This window comes from Camelus ferus, chromosome 34 (assembly GCF_009834535.1).
Source record: "Camelus ferus isolate YT-003-E chromosome 34, BCGSAC_Cfer_1.0, whole genome shotgun sequence".
NCBI lineage: Eukaryota > Metazoa > Chordata > Mammalia > Artiodactyla > Camelidae > Camelus > Camelus ferus.
The window spans coordinates 455,487-469,729 of NC_045729.1; the positions used below are offsets into that span (position 1 = coordinate 455,487).

General features: G+C 35.0%; 1 protein-coding gene across 1 annotated transcript in view; it reads left to right on the forward strand.

Moving 5' to 3' along the window:
• Nucleotides 1–14,243, forward strand: part of SYT10 (synaptotagmin 10) — a 58,975-nt gene that overhangs the window by 26,239 nt on the left and 18,493 nt on the right. The window contains exon 3 of the mRNA XM_006184254.3: nt 5,289–5,856. Within this exon, the coding sequence (XP_006184316.1) occupies nt 5,289–5,856 (568 nt within the window). The remainder of the gene's footprint in view (nt 1–5,288; nt 5,857–14,243) is intronic.

Below are 14,243 nucleotides of genomic sequence, written 5' to 3' on the forward strand. Positions count from 1 at the left end.
CCTCTAGGTCCAGTGGAAGGGGGACTATGGGGAAAATAGCCATCACATGAGAAGGGCATAGAGGAAAAACAGTGTCCTTGGGGAAGAGCCAGAGCCAGGTTTCTAGTGAGCAATAAGGTGAGAAGAACACTTAAAGAAGAGATTAAGGATATAGAACAATTTTGTTGACATCAGAGAATAAATTAGTCTCAAAAATTCATTGTGCTATGTTATACAAGTTGGTCTGTCTTCATATATACAGCGCCCTGCACAGTCTGTGCTCAGATACCCGTGTGATGAGTGAATCGCGCTTGTCCTTGTTCCAAACTGAACAGATTTCTTCCAAACGGAAGAAAACAGGGAACAAAGATGAAAACTTAACCAGAAAATTGATACACTCTTTATATTTGAGCCTCCTTAGCTATGAAATGGGGTTATAGCTTTAATACATGTTAGTTTCTGATATAAATGTCAATATTAAGACAAGAAGAAATGAGCTCCTTGTAAACGTGTTGAATAAACAAATAAAATGCTACTAAGTATATTTTTGCTTTTCCCCATCTGATTTCTCAAGCAATATCTAAGGTAAATTTAATAAATTTTGCAAGTAAGAGTAGGGGGATGTAGGTTTCCCACTGAAGGAAGAAAGAACTGCTGGGTGCTGAGAAGTGAGCGAGTCCGAGGGCACCTGTCGTCCAGGACGTGTTCACACAGCAGTGACTCTGTGCCACAAACAGGAAGGCTAGGTTTGAGACGGTCACATCCAGAGAGTTCACTGTGGCGTTTGCCCTTTGGCTCCTTGGGTCCTGAACTCTAGTGATAATTATTATCAGTATGAAAAATGATCGGTTTTAAAGCTGTCTGTCATATCTCACTTGACCTTCACAACTATGAAAGAATTGTCTTATGGAGGAGAAGAGTAGAGCTCAAACTTAGCACAGTGACTGGCTCAGAGTTGCCCTCACTCCATACGGGAGGCTGGTACCAAACTGCAGTCTGATTTCAGCCCAGCCCAGCATTTGTTCTGTCTCATCTCAGGGTAACGCAATTCTGGGTAGTGGGGAAAAATGGGCACAGTTTCCAGTGAGATTCCAGGACTCTCTGTATATCAGCCAAAGTGGCTCCTATTTATATTCAACTTCTGGTCTCTGATTTTGTTTGAAAGGATCTGTTGGTAAAAAAATATTTGACAATCACCATATTAATACATTTTATTCCTATGGCATCGAGTAATGCCTAGAGCTACTCTCAGGTGCTCCAGGTGAAGTGGGAAGGTTTTCCCTTCTCCATCTGGAAGAGGACTGACGTGGTGCCTTCCTGGGTTGGAAGGGTAAGAATGAGATCAGTCACAGTCAAATGGTCTGTTTGTTAATTGGTTGGACATTTGTGTGAAACTAAATAGCCACTTACCACTGTCATTCCCAAAAAGAAGAAAATGCAAGAAGATAAAGAAGATCTGTGTTGTCATGGCAATAGTTTAACACTGTAATAATTAAAGCGTCTCTTAACTGACTAGCTAAACTGTGACTTAGTACGTGCACTGTTTACTCTGTAATTAGGGCACTGGCTTAGTAGAACAAAAATGTTACTACTCTGATTCCTGTGAGAAGGGGCTTTACAGCTGCACAATTATATTCCAGATGCATGAGAAAGAAATTATTGATTTTTTTAAGGAGAGGATAGAAGACTAAATTTTTATTACATTGAAAAGCGTAAGATAATGTGAAATTATAGATCAATTTATGGAAAATAATTAATTTCTTGGGGTTTTCTTGCTCACAAAAATTAAAAAAAATAATAAAAATCATTGCATAAGTGAAGAATTTTGGCAGAAATATTAGATTGTTCAATAAAATATTCTACATCTCTTAGGAATATTGAATATATAAACTGGATTATACTAGACCCGTTTAATAAGCCATAACAACATATACTACTTATATTACTTTTTTCTTATTATTTTCATAAATGCTCCATGATTGTTCCCTGACCCTCATTTAAGTCCCTGATCTTGTGTATCTGGGATAGATTCAGAGCACATTCAACCCATTAAAGTGGGATCAATCTGAAGATCAGTCTAAGGAAAAAGATCATTTTAAGCTTTAAGTTAGTAACGACTTCTGCATATATACTCACTTAGACACTGAAACTAAAATATTGGGTCTTAAATTCCCTATGGATTTAATTAGGAGCTAATTCCCTAACCTGAGACGGAGTAGCCCTAGTTTGTTTCTTTATATAGAAATATTTTTCAATTATGATCAAAAATTTTTAACTTAATCATTTTGACAAACAATACAGCAAAAATTGCCTAATGAGTTTCACCTTGCTACTTGGTATTTTCAAAACATGTTATTTCTTATAAAAGAAAAACTATTGCCATGAGAAAAGTATTGTACATGTCTGATATAATTTTACCTGCAAAGTAAACATCTTTGTTCCCTTTCAATTTATGGTAACTTGCCAAAGAAGTTAAAAAAAAAAAATCTGGAAACATATCTGAAGTTATTTCAACCAAGTAAACTTTGGATCTTAGTGGATTACATAATTATATTACATATAATGTTTAAGTGGAAAATTTTATATCAAAGCATATATAAATAATTTTAAAGTATCTTCTATAGCTACTTGGAGTTAATTTTTAAATAATTTAATTGAATGGAATAATCACTACTTTAACCGCATAGCATGGTGGCACAGATTGTGGCCACTGGACCCAGACTGCCTTGATCAGATTGGTCATATTTTAGTTTTAGAACCTGCCTACTGTGTGACTTTAAGCAATTTACGTCTCGTGCTTCAGTATCCTCATTTGTAAAATGGGAAACATAGTGGTAAATACCTCATAGGAAGCTGATAAAGAATTTACAGTGTTCCTGCCACAGAGTAAGCACTCAGTGTGTTGGCCTTTAGGCAAAATCTGAAAAGCCAGGTCAGACTTAATTTTTTTATTGAGAAAATTTTATATGGTAGATTTCTTTCATTTTGGGGGCTTTTATTATTCAACTTTTATTTCATCCCTAATTGTCATTGGGTAGTATTTTCTCCTATCCTAACTCTTATCTGATGCTAGAATATTATTTTTCCTTCAGCCTTCTCCCTTCTTCCATATAAGTCTTTATGACAGCACACTGAAGGCCTCTCTTTCAGGTGGTGATATGTCTATTTAAAAAAAATTTTTTGAGCTAAGTCTGTAAATAACACGGTAGCAGGCAAAGCATTGCTGGTATTTTCACAGATCACTTTATTTCATCTTCTTTATTTGTATAAAAGGAGACCATAGGAAGGTTGAATTAATTTCAGTATAGCTCCAAGTATTCGTTACAATGTTTAAATAATTGTTCAGGGTTTCAGTCCAGTTTATAGAAAGTAAGCTAAGTGTAAGAGAGTGAATTTGGAACACCTCAGTTTAAAATTCTGATATTTAAAATTTCATTTCATTAATATACATAGTAATGATATTGAATATTTAGATAGCTAAAATTACAGAAAGTGTTAGAAAACACTGTGGTCTAGCATCAAGGCAGAAATTTTTTCCCTTCAACATCTGACCTTTGTTTCTACATTTCTTGTTGGGGGAGTTTATTGCTTCACCACGTTGGAGATCTCTAGACATTTTTAAACATTTCATTATGTTGAATTGAAGTCTATCTATGTAAATTCCATGAGTTCTTATTAATTCTGTCCTGAAAGTCCTTCAGCTATTAGACAACAGTTAGTGTCCATCTCACTGTTACTCTTGCCTCTGCTTCTTCCTTTCCCGTCCAGGTTCAACATCCTCAGTTCCTCTGACCACTTCCCAAACGGGATTGTGCCCAGGTAGCTCACTTCTGGGTACGGACTCGTTTTCTGCTCCTCTTAAATCAGTCCTTCTGTGTATACCGGTGAGGCAAATATTAACTAAGCAAAGTCCTCAATATTAACGCTATAAAAAGATACAGACTTAATGCAACAGACAACATAAGTGAGTAAATGTTTTGATGTAGGTGCTAGAGAGATACTGAGTATCAGAGAAAGCTGAAAGAAGGAAAATCAAGCTGCAGGTCTACTGTAGAAAGCAGAGTATGACTGAAGAGGATCTGGACCAAGTAGTGATGGGAATGGAGCAGAATGGACAAGTATATGAGATGTCGCAAAGCAAAAATCAAGAGGTCTTAGAAAATCGAGTAAATCCCATAGACTGAAGGGGAGGTGATCCAAAACATACCACAGGCTTCCAAGCACAAGCGACTGATAAAAGCATTAGCACTATTTATTGTCAGAGATCGTGGAAGACAGAACTGGTTTGAAACTGAAGACAAAGATACATAGAACTAGAATTTTGTCTGCCTGAGACATATCTAAAGAATCATCAGATGCAAGACAATAACTCTAGCCCCCAAATTGATTCTTAGTCTGACGGAGTGATTGAGAAAAGAACAAAAGATCTGGGACCAGGCCTTAGGAGACATGTTAGTTGACCTAGCTCTCACTAGAAATCATGGAGAAGGTGTAAGAGAAGCAGATCTTAATGTGAGCCACATTTACAAGACATTAGTAAGCTGATAGCTAGTGTTCTGGACATGTTGGCGGGATAAATAGTAACTGAATGGGAAATTCAGTTTGAATTTTAAGAACAATTATTTAGCCCCAAATTCCAAAATTCTACATTTTTTTTAATCTTTAAGAGTTTCTGAAGCCCATTCCATGTTGAAAAAAGGAAAATGTACTTGTTTTGACTATTGTAACTATATGTCCTTTTGAAAAGTAAACATTCATTTAGTTATCTTAGGTATTCGAAATAATTAATATAGTATAGGAATATGGACTTCTGATACATTCTTTTTAATACTGTCATCACTAAAACGTGAAATTCATGAGACCAAAATATCCAGATGAAAAGAAATCAGCCATCTGAATGATTTGTCTATATAATATTTACATCTAGATAAAAATTCCAGAAAATCGGTAACATTGATAATAGTTTGTGGAACACTGAACTTTTTTGGTACCCATCTTTCTTTACAATTGTATTTAATTATGTGCTTATGATGGTAAGTAAAAATTCCAAAAAGTCATAAAAATGTAAATTTTTGTGCTTTAAGTGTTTCTATAGTTTTAGGAGACTTTTCTTTTGAATATTGCATTTCTGGTTTTTCAAAAGCAGCTGTTTGCTTACGTGTGTGTGTGTGTGTGTGTTCACCTGTTTACTTCTGTGGATATAACGCTTTCATTATCCTGGGTGTAGGGGAGCGTTTACATGCCACTGTGGGACACTGTCATCAGAATGACCCACCTAAATGATTTTGTGTGTGTGTGCGTGTGTGCAGCCACAATTCCTTCAGAAGACACCTCCCAAGGCAAATGCAGGTCTCCAGCGTCGATTTTGGCATGGGCACGGAACCCGTCTTACAAAAAGGAGAAACCACCACCAGCATTGGGAGGATAAAACCAGAGCTCTACAAACAGAAATCAGTCGACTCTGAGGACGACAGGAAGGAAGATATCAAAATCTGTGGGAAGCTTAACTTCACCCTCCAGTACGATTATGAAAATGAACTTCTAGTTGTTAAAATTGTCAAAGCCCTAGATCTCCCTGCTAAAGACTTCGCAGGAACATCTGACCCTTACGTGAAGATGTATCTTCTTCCAGACAGGAAAAAGAAATTTCAGACCCGTGTGCACAGAAAGACTTTAAATCCTCTATTTGACGAAACTTTTCAGTTTCCTGTAGCATATGATCAACTAAGCAACCGAAAACTACATTTCAGTATATATGATTTTGACCGATTTTCTAGACATGACATGATTGGGGAAGCGATTCTTGACAATTTGTTCGAAGCCTCTGATCTCTCCAGGGAAGCCACGATGTGGAAAGATATCCATTGTGCCACCACGGTAAGTTATAATTCCACCAAAGTATTGCCTTTTGTTTGACCTGCAGTGATATAAAACTAATTATTACCCAGATTATTTCTACCAAGTTAGGGAGTTTATGCCCTGAAGACCTGCAAATGGAGTATATGATCATGTACATACATAATTAGCCTGGCACTTAGCACTATGTGGGTAACATTAGTGATTGTGTAAATAAATTAAAAAAAAACCACAGCTTTTGTAATTTACCAAAAACAGTAGGCCTTTTCTCTTGTGAAATACTGATCCGTAACCTATTCTCAGCACTTAATTTCCTCACAGTTATTACTGACTTTTATTATTTAAGATGAGTTTGTTCCTCAGATCAAACCTAAGATGTACTTGCTGCTCTTTGGAAAAGTCCTTGATTTGGTCTAAAACAGACCGTTCCTTCAGTAGCTTTTGTGGAATGGATACAGTTTGAACTGCTAAATGATCAGGAAGTGATTCTTTTTCATTACAAGATGCCTTTTCTGATTATTAAATAATTTAATATTAAAAATTTGAAAAGCAGAATAAAAAAGTATAAAATAATCTTACCATGCCATGACTTATACGTAAAATCTTGGCGTATCGCTTTCCAGCTTTTTTCTATGACTGTTTTAAAATAATTCAGATCAAACTAAGTTTAAGTTTTTTCACACTGATTTTTTTCATGCTTTATTTGTTTTGGTACATAATGTTTAAATATATGATCCATTAACCTAACCATTTTTTTATTTTTGACATTTAAATTGGGCATAAATTTTATTATACTAAACACTGTTGTGTTTTGTTTTTTTTACATAAATATTTTTATTCAAGATGATTTTGTCTAGAATAGAATTAGAGAAGCAGAATTAGGGAACGGGTTTCTTGGGAGGTTAGGCTGCTAAACTGTTTTCATTTGTTAGTTTTTAAATGAAAGCACTTAATTTTCTACCATGAGGTTGTCTGTGTATTTACCATCTTTTGTCTAAGGTTTACCACAATTTATAAGCTTGAGATGTTGAAGTCTGGACAGAGACAGGGATTATTAAAAACAAGAATTATTTTCTTAATTCAAAATAGCTCCTTTTGTATTTTTCTCATCAATATTTTACTAAGTACAGTCAGTATTTGGAGTCATTATATTTCCATTATAAAGTATATGGATACATTAAATTAAAAATTATATTGTCAGTTTATTGCATTACATCATCAAAACATTTTTAGTTCTAGGGTTTTTATTTCATGGTCTACACTGATAATTTATTAGGGAACAAACTGGACCATATTTCAAAGGCACATTGGAGTTCTTTTGATTTCATATTGTTTTTCACTTTATAACATATTCCTACAAGGATAAGGAGTGCATTTTACTGTTTTAAATATATGACACCTTTTAGAATTCTACAAATGCAGATAATAATTAATTATTAGGCTATTTCTCTTGATTCTCCAGTCTTATATTATACCTCCTTTTATTCATTCAACAAACATTTGCTAATTGCCTCCTATGTGTTTGGCATACTCTAAGTATTAGGGATGCAACAAACATTACCATAAAAATTGTTTTGACACATGTTCTATTCATATATTTGGGTTCAGAGGTAAGTAACCACCAAACGAGGTCTAAAAATTGGCATAATTTTACAGGTGATTAACAGTGGATTTTTTTTATTACATTAATAAATTTCTCTGTTCCATACTGGTCCTTAAAAAAACAGTAAGAATTACTCATGGAAGTTTCAATTTTTGACTGCTAATAGAGCATACCTGGTTTTTTTTTTTTGGTAAATATTAATACACCCCTCAATTTTATTTTCAACTCTCCTATGTGCTTAATGTATTTATTTTCTATTTCTGCTGTAAAAGTTACAAGTTTTGTGTCTTAAAATAATGCAAATTTATCATCTCATACTTCTGTAGGTTAGAAGTCCAACCTAAGCGACAATGAATATATGTATGTTCATGTATGACTGAAAAATTGTGCTCTACACTGGAAATTGACACAACATTGTAAAATGACTATAACTCAATAAAAAATGTTAAAAAAAAAAAAAAAAGAAGTCCAACATAGGTGTTAATTGGCCGAAAACCGAAGTGCTGGCTGGTCTGTGTTCCGATCTGGAGGCTCTGGTCTAGGGGTGATCTGTTCCCCTGCCTTTTCAGATTTTAGAGGCCACTGGTATTCTTTGGTTTTGGGTGAGCCTATGTGAGCAAGCAAGGATATTCTCCCCATCTCATGGTTTATAATCTTTTTTTTTTAATTGAAGTATAGTCAGTTTACAATGTTGTGTCAATTTTGGCTTATAATCTTAATCACGTCTGCCAAGTCCCTTTTGGCATGTAGGAACCATATTCAGATCTGGAGGTTAGGACGTAGCCATCCTTAGAGATGCATTTATTTTGCCTCCCCAGCTATAGACATTTTCATTTCAGTATTCTGGATATAAAAAGAAGTATGCGGATAATAAAATGTATGATTAAATTATTCTAGTCAAATAGTGTTTCTCTTTAGCTGGAACACTGACCCACACACTGTTCCAGAAATGCTTGTGGCTTTTTTGTTGAGAAGATTGTCATGAAACCTAGATTTCTTGACTGTGGGATCCCAGTTCACAGTATACACTACTATCATCTTTATGGTTAATGTAGTGTTTAATTTAAACGTCCCTTCAGCTTTTGAAAAATCATTAAACAATTTTATATTTTCAGATCAATAAAATAAGAAAAGTGATGTGAGTTGAAATTTGCTTAAAAGCTTTCTTCTCCTACTCACATTTTTAATTTTAAACGATTTCACACAGAAATCACAGAGTTTTCTAGAAAGAAGGAGAAGGGAAAGAAATAGAAATTAATGTAGTCATGTGCCCTCACTAGATACTTGTTGAAGAAATGACTTAGCATATTTTCGTGTAAGGTCCTAAGTGAAAGAATGTGTGTTAGTACACACCTCCCAGAAGAAAAAAAACAATAAATACAATGATGTGTCCTATTGATATGCTTGGTTATATTTGTTAATTTTGACTACTTTCTGTAGACAAAAACTTAAACGATTATTCAATGTATAGCACAAATTCATATGTAAAATAAACCAGTAATATTTAAAATTTATTATTAAAAATCCTATCAAGTTGAAACAAGAGTCACAAATTATGTATTCATAATTTCACCACTAATAAATTATTTCTATATAAGAAATATTAATATTTTAATCAGGAATTAGCAAGTTTTTTTTTAATTTCAATTTGAATGACAAAGAAAACAATAAAGGTGTGTCTTTATCCTGTGCGAAAAATAAATTTTCACATTAAAGTTTATCCCACTATATATTATGGATAAGGCAAGCCAATCAGCTCTTGCACTAACATAAAAATATTCCCAACTTAGGGACAAACCACATTGAAGGATAGTGTGTAACCTTTGCCACTACTTCTGCAATAGGAAGGAAAAATACAGATTCATATTCAGTTATATATGCAAAAATAGTCTATGTAAAGGCACACAAAGATTTAATAATAGTTGTTGGCAAAAATGGTAGAAACTAGATGAATGTGGAAAAGGAAGGATTTGTAACATACTGCTTTAGATACATTTTATTTTTAAATACGTGAGAATAATATTATTCAAACTTTAAATTAATTTTTTTCAAGAAGTCCATCATTATACATGTTTGAATCTATTTGTTTAGAACATCCTCCTCGTGTCTTATTTTGTTTGACTTCTGTTTTCTGTTTCTATGAATTAGGCGAAATAGCTAACTCTCTCTGGTCTGGATGGGGTGGTCCTGCGTGGCTCCATCAGTGTGAATGGCTGTGCCTAGTGGTTCTGACAGGCTGGCTGAAGCTGGAGCAGCGCGGGCCGGGGCAGCTTCTGGGTAGTGCTGTGCCTGGGGCTGCCCCTGTGGGGCAACTGAAGCTGATCAGGCTAGGCTGGGGGCCGTCCTTGAGGGATGCTGCACCCGATGTCACCTTGGGGGTTGGCTGTGGCTGGAGCTGGAGCAGGCTTGGGCTGGGAAGAGTCCCAGCGGGACTTAAACACTGGTGGTCACTGCACCTCCGACCCCAGAGAGGAATCCAGCATTTCCTTGCTCATCTGGCAGAAGCTCTAGCCTTAGTAAATGGATTTTCTTCCTGTATAATACGGTATAGCATCCTTGCTGGGTCACTTATCTGTTATGTCTTTGGGCAAGTTACTAAATCTCTCTGAGCCTTAATTATCTTATCTGCTAAATGGGGATTATGAGAAGGTGAACCATAGTTTGTTGACTACACTAAATAAGATAAGTGCTTATGATGGAACCAGGCATTTGTAAATGCTTCATGTACATTAGCTGCCAAGAAGTGTTTGCAGAATGTTATCGCTGGGCCATGGATCTGGTTGTTAATGTAGCTGACATACTAAATGGGAATGAAGATCATGGTGCTAAAAATGGCTATATCCTATCATCATGGTGAGGATTTCCACTTTCCACTGCTCCTCACCCTGTTTGGTGCCTCAAGAGGCTGGCCTTTTGGTCCACAAACTCTGCTCTCTGAGTTCTGGCAAGAGATGTCAGGGCAGGACGAGAATGACACACGGATGGGTGTTCTCTTTAGGTCTTCCTCAAGCTGGCTGTGTCCTTCCCCTGAGGGTACAGTTCCTCTCAGAGCAAGCTTTTCTTCTTGCCACTTCTCTCTGAATTCAGCTGTCCCCCCTCTTGCCCTTTCAGGCCTAGCGGTCATTACAGCCCTTGTGCTGTTACCAGCGTTTTTGTGGTTTCCCTGCTTCCTGCTCACACGTCTGTAGACAGTCTCCCCATTAAGCCCTCTGGAATTACTCTAATTTGTGTGTGCCATCTGTTTCTTCCTATATCCCCGCCTGACACCACTAAGAAAGAACAAGATTCCTGATTACAAACAGGTTAATTTGCTGTAACCTCCTTGGACCATGCCACGTCCTAGGATGTTTGGTGTGTTTATTACCTTTAGGGAAGCTAAATTAGTCCTTTAAATACTGGATAATAAGACAAAGTTTTCATCCACAGAAAGAACCATGACATTGTTAAAAGCTTCTCATCTTTTTTTACACAGAGAATGAGAACCTCCTTCCAGTGGAATTTCACATTTCATCCCACCTGAAAACATCTGAATTTCTGCTTCTTAAAATCAAGGTTTCAGCAAACATAATACATGATGTATTTAGAATAGTCTGGAAAAATAAGTCTATTTATGGTAATTTTATAGGCTTCAAAACATGTATTTATGTGCCCAATTTCTTACTTTAGAAATATAAAATAGAAACACATGAAAAGCTATACATGTCCTTACTTTTTAAGTAGAAGCTACTGAAAATGATTTAACTTTTTCTTGACAGTGATGATTTTTGTGACCATTAATTATGAGAGTAAATTTAGAAAGCAGATTTTAATTTTTGTCCATCATTCTTCAGTTACACAATTCTTTCCCCTTTGTAAGTATACATGCTTCCTGCATTTCTTAATTCTTTAATTTGTTGCTTTTTAATAAAATACCTAAGTTGGGAGAATTATATATATAAGTAAAATCAGTAAGTCTTAGATAATGACCTGAGATCTTGCTCTCAGAGTAAAGTACGTGAGACTTACTTATAATAGGTCAGAAGTCTTTTAATATTAAGTTAAAAGTTCATGGGTATGTTCTAAGTAGGATTTTGAGAGTCTAGATCTTATTTTAGAATTGGTAGAGAGTTCAAGTGATCCTTTGACTTCATAGTTTAGCAAATGGAGGTCCAGTGATATTAAGAAAATCACTTAAATTCCCACAGCTGATTAATAGAAGGTCGAAAACTAGATTCTAAATCTTTAATTAACTCTTATTTAAGTGTTGTTTGCCCTGAATTATGTTAGATTGTTACCAGGCTTGAAACATATGAAAAAGAAATGAAAAGAATTCAATTTTTTAACATGGAAGTTCACTTTTGGTTTACAGAATTAAAATCTCAAAATACTACACAAATTGAATTAAAGAAATTTTTAATATGATACTTATGAAGAAATATATACATAAGGCCTTTAAAATGTATAATCCTGTCACATTTATTTTGCTAATAATGTTTATCAAAATGCATGAAGAACTAAACAATGACTCCTCTGGCCTTATTCAAAAAAGAGCAGTCAGAATCAGAGTTCTAGGCCATTTTTCTTTCTTAAATGTAATTGGTAAAAAATCCATATTGGAGGCATAATTTGATTGTACCATTTGTGCCTCTCTGCATTGTAATGCTTGCAGGTTGTGGGAGACAAAGGAGAAGCCTTTTATCCCCATGATGGTCTAGCCATGTACGTGGGTTTGTTGCAAGCTTTAGGAATTTAGTATAATTCTAAAGGTAGCGTTGAGTTAAAATTGTCTCTTTCTCTCTTACATTTAACTAGTTTAATTATTAACATTCTCTTACATAGCGAAAAGAATATACAGTTGAATTTAAATGTGAACATTCAAAATATTCTCTTCCTGTATAATAAACTGCGTTAAATAGTTTCCTATAATTCAGGTAACTGATTTTCTAATTAAAAAATTCAAAGATATATAGTACTTCATTTGCTAGCTCTGAAATCTGAGGCCATGAAAACAATTTTGAGTTTGTTCTTCTGGCTAGTAAAATGTGAAGCATTATTTCCACGGGGGAAAGTCACAGAGGAAAGCAGAAGACCGCAGGAACTCAGAGTGTCCTTTAATCAGAATCCTGGATGTATAACCATCTGACCATTTCACTTTGGGTAAATTGCTTAACATTTCTGAACTTCTTTCCACATCCATAAAAAGAAGTTTATAATAATATCAACCCACATGAATATTTTGAAAATAAAACAAGATAATAAATGTGCAGTTCTTGTAAAACTTAAGGTTGCTAAGTGTTAGTTATCCTCAACATCTTACAAAGTGGATATTTGTTATCCACTTGATTGCTAGTATCCAGTTCCTTCCATGTCTTAAATTTCTTACTTTAATATTTCTTAATGTATTGCCCTCACAATTAGAAAAAATGAATGCAATATACTTTTTTGTTTGTTTTTTTGTTTTATTTAAACGTTTTTTTATTAAGGTATAGTCTTTTTACAATGCTGTGTCAAATTCCAATGTAGAGCACAATTTTTCAGTTATACATGAACACACATATATTCATTGTCACATGTTTTTTCGCTGTGAGCTACCACAAGATCTTGTATATGTTTCTCTGTGCTATAAAGTATAATCTTGTTTATCTATTCTGCATATGCCTGTCAGTATCTACAAATTTTGAACTTCCAGTCTGTCCCTTCCTCCCCCCCTTCCCCTTGGCAACCATAAGTTTGTATTCTATGTCTGTGAGTCTGTTTTTGTTTTGTATTTATGATTTATGTATTTTTTTTTTTTTTAGATTCCACATATGAGTGATCTCATATGGTATTTTTCTTTCTCTTTCTGGCTTACTTCACTTAGAATGACATTCTCCAGGAGCATCCATGTTGCTGCAAATGGCATTATGTTGTCGGCTTTTTATGGCTGAGTAGTATTCCATTGTATAAATGTACCACATCTTCTTTATCCAGTCATCTGTTGATGGACTTTAGGCTGTTTCCATGTCTTGGCTATTGTAAATAGTTCTGCTATGAACATTGGGGTGCAGGTGTCATTTTGAAGTAGGGTTCCTTCTGGATATATGACCAGGAGCAGGATTCCTAGGTCATCTGGTAAGTCTATTCCTAGTCTTTTGAGGAATCTCCATATTGTTTTCCACAGTGGCTGCACCAAACTGCATTCCCACCAGCAGTGCAGGAGGGTTCCCTTTTCTCCACAGCCTCTCCATGAATGTGATATACTTAGTGTTTACTCTTATCCTCAATCTTGAAATTGAATAAAACATGACAATGTTTTAAAAGGCTGTGCTGTGGCATACATGGCATTAAGTCTTTTTAATTTAATTCACTAAACCATGGATCTCACTAACTGAATACCAATGTTCTTAATACTTTTGGAGTGCTTTTAAGTTTTCTATATTCTGTGCACAATCTCACGCCCACAGTAAGTAAACGGATGCTTCATAAGTGCAGGCACCTTAAAACCAGTCTACAGAAGCACTTAGATAACCAGAAGGAGAAAATTATGTCCAAACAGGCTGTTGTACCAAGTAGATTGCAGATGTTTTAGTTTATAATCTGATTATTTACCGAGAAGCAAGCATGATATATATTGCTCATCCAGAGAAAAATAATGACCAAGAGAACATTTTGTAACAGGCTGGTTACCTGCTGTGCCCACTTATAGAAAAAAAGATCTTAAATCTGTCAATTCAGCCTATTTCTATCTAGTTCTCCTATTTACCAGAAACTCTTCTGGATGTTTTAGGACATAAAATGTTCCCAATTTAATAAGACCTACTTTGTAGAAAAAGGAGACAGATAATAA